Source organism: Propithecus coquereli, unplaced genomic scaffold (assembly GCF_000956105.1).
Source record: "Propithecus coquereli isolate 6110/MARCELLA unplaced genomic scaffold, Pcoq_1.0 Scaffold125, whole genome shotgun sequence".
NCBI lineage: Eukaryota > Metazoa > Chordata > Mammalia > Primates > Indriidae > Propithecus > Propithecus coquereli.
Window position 1 is genome coordinate 7,319,784 of NW_012136636.1, and position 10,332 is coordinate 7,330,115.

The window sequence follows — 10,332 nt, forward strand, 5'->3', positions numbered from 1 at the left end:
CGAGCACCCAGGGAGGATACTGGGATGGCTGACATGCAATTTATACTTCCCCTACAGAGATTCAGTAAGACAACGTGCCCATAAAACCAGAGTACATTAACAAATCAGAAGTGAAAAAAATACTATATGAAGAGAATCAGAACAAAGTAAAATCACAGGCAAAGTAAAACACGATACTAAACTTCAACCTCCCCTCCCATTCCTTCCACCGATACCTTCTCCCCCAACCCCACCCTAGAAAGAAACTGCACCCCAGGAACAAACTGAGTGTGAGAGTTTTTTATTAAATTTGTAAAGGACAGTTTTAAAACAAAATGTCAGTAACACTCTTAGAACATTGGTTTGTTCATTGGACATTTTCTCTATGTGCACCAATTTTTATTACAAAAATCAGAAAAGTAAAAATTCATTACAATATTTGCACAGTGCAACCACTAGTTGCCTAAACAAAAGCTAATTTCTATAAAATCTTGAACTTAATGCAGTTTTATTAAGAGAGAGACAAAATTCTCTCAGTTAATTGGATATATAGTGGTGTATATTTAAAGCAGAAAACCCCCAAAGAACAAGGAAAAAAGAAAATATAAGTCAAAAGAGTCAGTTAAATATTTTGACCTGACAGTTCCTACAAACAGTAACTTCCACTACATATAAAGGAATCTGTTATCCGTGGTAAATGTTCTAGAGACCAAGTAGGGGATGTGGAATAAAAACACAATGAACAGAACTGGCCAGGCTGCGGCCCAAGGCAGCAAGCCGCAGCATGACGGGGGCTTGCTGACCCCCAGCCACTGTGTGTCCACAAGGCAACTTGCCAAGCTTCAATGACACACACTGGAAAAGACAAATGTTCTTTTCTTCATACAAATCACTGCCAAGAAGTCTCTGTACCTTGCATAGGGAAACAGCTGTGTTGTGTCGCAGATTCTACAGGGAAGAGTGAAAGCGAGCTTTGAAAACGACTCTGTGCAAACAGAGATCAGGTACCAGGCACCTCCTTTACTGCCCCAGTTTATCTTGAGTGTGTGATTTAATTTGACAAAAGGGAAAATGGCAGTATCTGGTGACAGTATTAAAAACAAAATATTGAGACTGGCATCAGAAAAATTGACCTCCAAAAGTGCATTTTATAAAAGGACCAATACCCCACTGTAGAAACATCTACGCACTAGGTAAGCCCTACTCATGCACAAACGAGCACTCACTGGGAACTTGTCGAGTAAGTTTACTTTTTCAGAAAGCATAAAAAACAGTACAAGTCATGACATTACTTCAAGTTGATGCTACATCAGTGTTCTGAGTTGGCTACCAGGGAGAATGGCTGCGTCTCTGAGGGCCAGGCCGCTGAACTTAAGAGCCGTGGTACAGGTGCATGGTACCCAGGACGGCACAGTCGTACCGCTCCTCCACCTTCACTGAGTTGGAATGCTCGATCACACTGTTCAGCTCAGGGATGCTTTCGGCAGTGTCCCCAAACCCGTGGTAATGTCCATAGTGCAAATTGTCCCCCATGTCTTCTGCCCAGGAAGGTCTACTGGCTATGCAGCTGCTTGGACTCCCATTCAAGTGCAGAGAACCGCACATCTCAGGGTTAACGCTCATGGTCTTTTCTGGCTCCTCAGTCCCGTTAACAGAGAGCGAACCCTGGCTACTGGGAAACGGCTGTCCTGGGACCGATCCACTGCTAATGCCAGTAGATCCTGCCAAGCACTGGCCATTCCTGCTTTCCATCCCACTGAGCTGGCTCGTGGAGGAGAAGTCCAAATGTCCACTGATGACACATCCATTTGTCAATGTACTCGATACGGAGCTACTGTTTTTCATATCTGCATTAAGAAATACACCTGTCACCAAAATTCAGAACCAGCGGGAGAGGAGAAACTATAAAATGCTTCATTGTTGCTAAGCCTTTAAAGAATTTAGTTTCTTTTCTTTTTTTTTTTTCTTTTAAACAAACCAGTTTCTTGTCCAAAGAAAAAACAATGTGCATAGGTAGACTTAAAAATAAAACAATAGTATTTCCCTAGTAAGATCGGAAAAATACATGCATTTTAGTAGCACTGAGTAGCTAAATTAAAAAATATAAGCCAACGAATATACTCCGTGAAAAATACCAACACAGTACTAAAAAGCCATCAAAAAACTGTTCTTGTTTTAAGATTACTTTCACAGAGCTGTTTTAAAAATCACCCTTGAAAAGGTCCATCAGAACTGAAGGTTTTCTACAAAGGGTTCATATTAATACAAAACACAAAAATTCTCTAGTTCTTAAGGAAAAAAGATAAATGAAGCAGGTGAATTAAGAAAGCTCTTCACACTATGTAGGACAGCATCATATAATGTTTTTAAAAATCTTCTCTCCTCAAAAGTCAGGGAAGCATGCACAGGAATATTAAAAGGAACAAATTTTTTCTTAGTAACACTCAAACCTATGTAGTACTTCTGCAAAATGCCACATTAAAAGCATTGGCAGAATACAGAGAAATCAGCAACTACAGCAAGGAACTATGAATATTAATGATTCTAATGCACACAGTCTTGGGCCAACAGCACAATTCTGAATAGTTTCTTCTGAGTCCAGCAATTAAAATGACTATGATGGTCAAGGTTTCATTTTATTACATTATGCCAGAAAAAATGCTGATAGTTTACTTAGTTTTTTTTTTTTCCTTGTGAGACAAGGTCTTGCTCCATTGCCCAGGCTGGAGTGCCGTGGCATCATCATAGCTCACGGCAACTTCAAACTCCTGGGCTCAAGGGATCCTCCTGCCTCAGCCTCCTGAGTAGCTGGGACTACAGGTGTTCGCCAACACAATGGGCTAGTTTTTCTATTTTTTTTTTGTAGAGATGGAGTTTTGCTATATTACCCAGGCTGGTCTTGAACACCTCGCCTCAAGCGATCCTCCCACCTCAGCTTCCCAAGTACTGGGATTACAGGCATGAGCCACCATGCCCAGAAAAAATGCTGATAGTTTAATCTGCATATACAGACATCCATTAGGAGGGAGATGTCTTACGGAAGAAAAGCCCACCACAAAATATTTGGGCACACCAGGACAGGCAGTTACAAGTTATTTTTCTGTATACTGGAACTTGAGAATTAATAATATTCATGTTCACAGGAAGTCACAGAACAGTATAGAGGATAATATAAAATTATCGCTTGCTCAGTAATGTTAAATTTTATCTCAATGTTCTACATTACCAAAGCAAGGCATGAAATTAAATATAGAAGAGCTCAGTTCTAATAACTTTTAGAATAAGGACAGAGTTTAAATACATCTGATTACCCTAACACCTCACACACCGTGTGACTCTTCCCATAAAGGGCTTCCCTTCCATTTCACCACCTATATACCTCTGACAGAGGTTTCTGTTGTGTCCTGGAAGTCTTCCTGCCACCAAAAGATAACAGCTTGTTCAATGAACAAAAACATCTTCTAAACATTCCATTAATCGTCAATTTTTTGGCAATATAAGCAATAATCATAGATTATAACTACTACAAATTCTTCAGAAAATGAATTTTTTTTCAATTTCAATGATAGCTTTTCTATTTAGTTAAAACTGAAGACTAGAGAACAAGTGTTTCAAAGACTAAATATAAAATAAAAACAAAATGAAACGAAACAAGTTATTCCCAGGGGAAATTTAAACTAATTTTTTTCAAAAATAAAGTATAAACAACCTTTCCTGGGAGATAAAACTCATATTTATGTGATGGCAACCTAGACAGTTATCATGGTTCACTATGTGTGTATGTAGTTTACTGAAATAAAGGAGAATTTTTCTTTAATGCCAAGTAAATTAGTTCTATTACTTAATCTCAGAATCAAGGTTAGTTGGTAACTTCCTACTGTTACGGAAAATCTAATAAAACAGCAAAAACAGAGCAGACGTTCCAGAGACCTGCTGACTGGGCCCACACCGCCTCTAGCTCTCACCAACGTTCTCCTCTGCTCTGAACTGCCTGTCAAGACTTGCACTTCCTTCTCACCGACTGTCCAGCCACCCCGAGGTTCCACCGACATCCAAGGGCAGCCAGGGTCAGCCTGGGATGAAGCTTCTGCCAACATCCTTCCTCACCTGCAGCCCCTCTGACGGAAGATCTGGATTGCTAAGAAAACATGTCCTAACGTGAGTGCTCCCTCTCTGGACATAAGGACCCTCCTCACCCCTACCCTGAGTCTCGAACTAGGGACATTTAAAAAAATGAAGACATTCCTGCTGAATTGGGGCAAAAAAAAGACATTTGTGCATAGTTTTTCAGAAATGTATTATAATCTTTGAAAATAATCTCACCAGAACAAAAAACAAATGGGAAGTATTTAAAGAACACCCTGACTTTGGTGACAATTCTCAAAGAGAAGTGGCAGTTCCCTCAGCTTTTAGTGGACATGGAATGCTATTTCACATGAGGAAAACTGTGAGTAACCGCCACTGATTCAAGACATTTTGTTCATTCAGCCAGAGTGTTACAAATCAAACAATGGAGAGGGGGAACGCATAGGTAGCATCTGGCATGTGGGCTGGAATAAAGCGTGGCTTTTTCACCATCATGCTCAACCTCAGATGAAGTTTACCAAGGAATTAATGTTTGAGGAATAAAGAGGAATTACTTCCGCCTGTCCAAAAGCACACAATGCCATTTTTTAGAAAGCAGGCTTTGAGTTCTGTTTTGTATCTTCAGCCACAAATAGCTCCTAATTACAGAAAATCTATTATTTTAAATGTACTATCCAATCAGAATTTATTTTGGAAAATCTACCAGTTTCATTTAGTTATTTGGCAAAAAGGCTACACTACCCGTAACAATTCTGTAGCTTCCAGAAAGAGGCATACATTTTCTTTTAATTTTAATGAACAGAAATGATTTTTTCATATGGATTTGGTAAACAAAATACATACTCTTTTATGTCCAGTGAAGAATTTACCATAGAGACATAATAATAACTTAAAAAAAGTATTAAATATCTACTTCTGTAACAGGTTAAGAGAATGACTAAAACGTTACTGTAGTCATTTAAATAACAGTAGAAAAAAGCATTAGCTAAATGGAAAAATCTTTTTTAGATATTCTAAATGCTACAAGAACTGAGCTTCTACCTTTTACAAATTGGAAACAGAACTACTGTTTTAGTGTATTAAAAATGTTAACTGTTAAAATGTGTTTTGTGAAACACAGTGTTCAGCATTTAATAGAGTGAAGGCCAAAGAAACCAAAACCACCAAGAGTGTTGGGTAAAAGATTCCATATCATCAAAACCACATCTACGAGTTCTCAATGTTTACCGCCAGTAGTCATCCTTGCAGTAGACTGCTTTGAAAACACTAGCCATAGCATGGTTCAGAATATTCACCAAAGGTCACATGTCAGCAAATTAAAAATGCAAATTTCATCAAAAATAAGCAAGGCACATTAAGCAACACCTTCAAATCAGAATAGGAAGATTGCACTTATGTTTCATATTGACAGAATGCACCCAAAACACTTATCCTTTTATCTACAAACTTGCCCAAGATATGCAAATTATAACATTTTGTAAAGACACTGGAAAACAAAGTGCAAAAAAAGTTTAAGAAAAACGTATGTTAGAAATAATATGCATACTGATTCTTGCAACGACAAGGGGTTTGCATTGCTGAAACAGTATATATTTCTATTTCTTTTGGTCCAACAGAAGCACTCTCCTGTTGTTTGGTGTCTTCAACCACTGGATTGTTGTTGCAGCTAACAGGAAACTGTCCACTCCCACCTGTTACAACGGCAAACTCTCTATCAATGTGCATTTTGTCAGCCTCATCTTCTGTCTCGCCATTCACTAGTGGCATGGCATGATCCAAGCTTTGAGCTGCACAGAAAACAAAGATTACGTCAGATTCCTTTGTATGTAATAAGAAAACCTAAAACACGTTTTCATTCCTTTTGGGGATCACTAAATGCTTTAAACTGTTAAATATCTACAGACCACTAATGAGCTTAGTACACTACTGAGAAACTTAATTTTCCACAGTAAAAAATAACCCTTGAAATGTGCAGTTTCAGTTAAAAGTTATAGAATTTCACATACCTATTACAGATTTACTTGATGGCAAAAATCCTAATTCTCAGACTGTTATTTGGAGAACACAAAGTAGTTATATAACCTAGAGATAATTCTAACTTTTTCAAATTCATCAAGTGGTTTTCAAAAGAAATGCTAAGACAATTCTTAAGTGACAACATATAAACCATTAAAACAATCCTGATTTTCAAAAAATATATACTAATTTCATTAACAAAAAATAATGTAAAGTCTGAGACTCAAGACCAGTCTGTGACCATACTACCCCAGACTGGCATTTGATCTGAGCACCAAAATACAATAAAATTGAAAACATTAAAAGTCTTAGTTCCAAGAAACTTGGAGCTGAAGCTACACATGCACAGTGTGTACAAGATTATCATCTCTGTATTCTGGAGATGCTAATGCACATGTCTAATCACTTTCCCTCAAGCAATGCATACTGGGCACAAAGACCCCCCAGACCCTGGTAACCCTCACTTCTCAGGGACAGGCCCTCCCATCTGATAGCTGGTGTCTAATCTTAACATGACTGTGTTTTTACCAAAAAGGATTCTAACAAATCACTGCTACACTTTGCTTTATCCATTTACCATGGCATGAATCCCATTATCAACTCATCTTTAATCTGCCATACGACTCTATAATGCACCTAACCAAATTCCCTGCAGCTGTCTGGGTTGCTTCACTTTTCTCCACTATCATGAATATCATAATTAACATCCTCATAAACACAGCTTTGTGCACATTTCTGGCTCTTAACTCAAATACCTAGAATTATTTCTGGGCCAAAGAATACACATAACAAATAACTCTCAGTGCTAAACATTTCTTTCAAATAAACATTTAAAATAGGGAGAACTAAATTTTGCAGCTTTAATTAGTTCTAATTTTAGAGGCACATAAGTCATTTCCAATTATACTGTGTAAATCAGTTCTAGATTATTCCCCAAGGATGCTAATGTACAGAATGAGAAACCCAATTTCTGAATGATTAGTATGTGAGAGAGAGAGAGACAGAGACAGAACAGTATGATTTGTGTAGTCGGGAAAATAATAGAAGTCTGCACAGGTATCAAGCCAAAAGCATTCTTCAAATTCAGGTGTGCTCTAAAACCAGAGGCGTTAGACTGCGGCTTCCACTAGGAGCTTTTCTTAATCCTCCATGGACCCCACATCTGCACTATGGAACACGCTGTCACTTTCCAGGAGTCAGTGGCAAGCAGGGCACCTTAGGAAAAAAATGATGGGGGTAGGGGGAGAGGTAGAGGCACAGGTCCCCCAAGTGTGCCAGGTGATGAAGTCCTCACAATCTCTAAGGAGTTCACAGCATTCGGAAATGAAGAACCAGCAGTCAGTAGTGGGTCAGGTTCGCTCCTTCCACACTCTGCAATGCCGCTAAACCGAACCGTGAATATGCTTTGCAAAACACTGGGAATACAAAGCAGACAGCTTCAAGTATCCATACTTAACTTTAGAATTCATATGCTAATATTCCCTGGGTAAAGTGGCAACTAGAGGTTATATTTGCAATGTCACACCTCTGGAAAGCAGGTTAAAAAAAAAATCCCCCAGATAACAGGACAAAGAAAAAACTTAATGAAAGCAGACATGTTGACTTTTCACTAAGCCCCAGTGCCTAAAATAGTACCCACATCAACTGGTGAAGCCACTGGCTAACCAGCAAGAACACAGAAAATAAACAAACTATTAAGGATAATTAGCACATCCAGTAATAAAATCAGAACCACAATAAGCTCAGGTGAGACTGGTGAAGCACTGATGCCTGCAGTGCAGCCTGAGGGCACAGAGGCCACTAGGGGGCCAGAAGAGCCCTGGCCAGGGGAGTCGGGGACATCAAACCAAACACTCCTGTACTAAGAGGGACCTCACTACCCAGTGAGTTCTCTGTAACTGCTCCATTTAGTAGATACATTTTTTGTTAATGCAGATAAAAATGAAAGGCTTTCATATTTTAGCAATCAAGAAATTGTGGGAAACAGATGCTAACACAGCATCCTAGAATTCTCTTTCTCCACAGACAGCGCCTTTGAGAGTATCATTCTCATCATCTGCCATCCCAGAGCCCAGAGTAATACTTTTATGAATGCTTTCTTCATTCTTTATTCCTAGTACCTATAAGTAGTTCTCAACTGGCTGGTGGAGGCATTATCTTACGTTATAAGCCATAAAATTAAAATTGTCGTCTCAAAATTTTAAGAACAATGGATTGGGACTTGACTCTGCTTCCTTCCACAACCAAAGATCCCGCCACCTGCAGCACTTTCTCCCACACTTACCTATGGCTATTGAGGAAGGAATCATTTAAATTTTACACACACTGCGTTTGAGAAAGATGGTCTGTATAGACATTTCAGAAGAAAATGTCTTCTTCCAGAGTTACCCATTTTTATTCTACTTAGTTTTGGAAAGGAAGCACTGTCTTCCCATCTTTGACTTTCAGTTAAAAGTTACTGAATGTCTCTAAAAATCTTACTTAACATCATTTTTTACAGTGTCCTTGCCTTTTGACTGCCCACAGCGGGCATCTGTTGAGAAGACAGGCTGCAGTACAAGTTAGACGCTGAATATTCAGGATAGAAAACTACCTAGGACTGGCTCAAAACCTCCAGCCTCCCACCCAAGAGGCACAGCCACTGCCAGGTGTGAGAACTGAAGCAGCCACAGCCCGCCTCTGGCTGGGCGGGGACCGGAAGAGATGCTCCCCCTGGAGATGGCATCCAGGACAACTCAGCAGTCTGCATCTGTACTGACATCTTTCCTAAAGCCAGTTCTCAGCAAAACTGTAACTACCACAACTATTTATCATCGGCCAGTTGGAAAAGGTCTTACTCAGTTTTAAAAGCCAGGGAAGTTATGCAGCATCACAGAAGTAATGCAATTATACACCAAGGTCCTGATGTATTTTAGTGCTGACTAGGTTGACTTAGGATGCACTCTGGTGCACCCCTCACGCTGACACACACAACACGTATATAAAAGCAAGACTAACTGCTAGGCACACCTGCAGAAGATCTACCTAGGGCTTATGAAAAATGCCTAGTTATACTTATGTTAACATTAATCTCGTAACAGGCCAAGGAAAAAAGTCACATACATATCTTAAGACATAGATGTAAGTGTTCTGACCTGCCCCATACTTGTTATGTGACAAGATCAAAGCAGGAGAGACAGTTTACAAATGTAAAAACTGCCAAGTAGTTTCACACAATGAATTTAAGTTTAGGATTATGGCAGATTGAGAAACTACCTTCCACTGTGCCTCTAGGTGCCATGTGGAAGGATCCCAGGTGCTGATTCATAACCCTAAAGTGGCCAAGGTGACCAGAACACCTCATGCCCCTGTAGCCTTTTCACTGAACTGAGCGCCCTCTGCTATTGAGAATGCTAACGACTGGGGAAGCCTCAATTTCCCCATTTAAGGAGCAAGGAAGAAGAAACCGATTCCTTAGTGGTTTCCCACCAGCTGTTAGTAATAACTATTGTTTGTTCTCCTGTAGAGCACATTTTACACAACTATTTTCTTAAAGGTCTTGTTAAAATCAAAACAGCACTCAAGGACAAAACGAAGGCTCTTTTACTACAAGGTGACCTTCTGTTGGACTTGGCCGAAATCCCAGCAAAGGACGGCAGGGACTCAGGAAGGCAGGAAGTGACAGTAGTGAGGGGAGCAACACAGGACAAAGACGTGGTAGTGAGTGCTTTGGAAAGACTAATGAGGGATTTGGGGTTTTGTTCTAAGAGCACAAAAGGGAAGCTGCATGTGGTTTAAGTCTTGGTAGTTTCCCACCAGTGTCCACCTGTGTGGAAAACAAGTCAGGTGCCTGACGTTTGCTGAATCCGAGACTTACAACAGTGGAAAACACACAAACTGGTCCCTAAAGATAATTCAGATAGTATTTCTTTTTTTTTTTTTGAGACAGAGTCTTTCTGTGTTGCCCGGGCTAGAGCGCCGTGGCGTCATCCTAGCTCACAGTGACCTCAAACTCCTGGGCTCAAGCGACCTTCCTGCCTCAGCCTCCCGAGTAGCTGGGACTACAGGCATGCGCCACCATGCCCAGCTAATTTTTTCTATATATTTTTAGTTGTACTTTGAGACAGAGTCTCACTCTGTTGCCCGGGCTAGAGTGAGTGCCATGGCGTCATCCTAGCTCACAGTGACCTCAAACTCCTGGGCTCAAGCGATCCTTCTGCCTCAGCCTCCCGAGTAGCTGGGACTACAGGCATGCGCCACCATGCCCAGCCA

At 40.1% G+C, this 10,332-nt stretch overlaps 1 protein-coding gene across 2 annotated transcripts in view; it reads right to left on the bottom strand.

Annotated features, from left to right (window-relative positions):
- Positions 1 to 264: 264 nt before the first annotated feature.
- The window catches only part of ANKRD10 (ankyrin repeat domain 10), a 34,460-nt gene continuing 24,392 nt past the window's right edge, over positions 265 to 10,332 (bottom strand). The window contains exons 5-6 of one of the 2 annotated variants that reach the window (XM_012637950.1): positions 5,757 to 5,852; positions 265 to 1,826 (exon numbers count right to left, since the gene is read on the bottom strand). In XM_012637950.1, the coding sequence (XP_012493404.1) occupies positions 1,351 to 1,826; positions 5,757 to 5,852 (572 nt within the window). In that variant the 3' untranslated portion in view covers positions 265 to 1,350. Of the gene's footprint in view, positions 1,827 to 5,611; positions 5,853 to 10,332 lie in introns of both variants that reach the window. The other variant, XM_012637951.1, reaches the window with a different exon arrangement.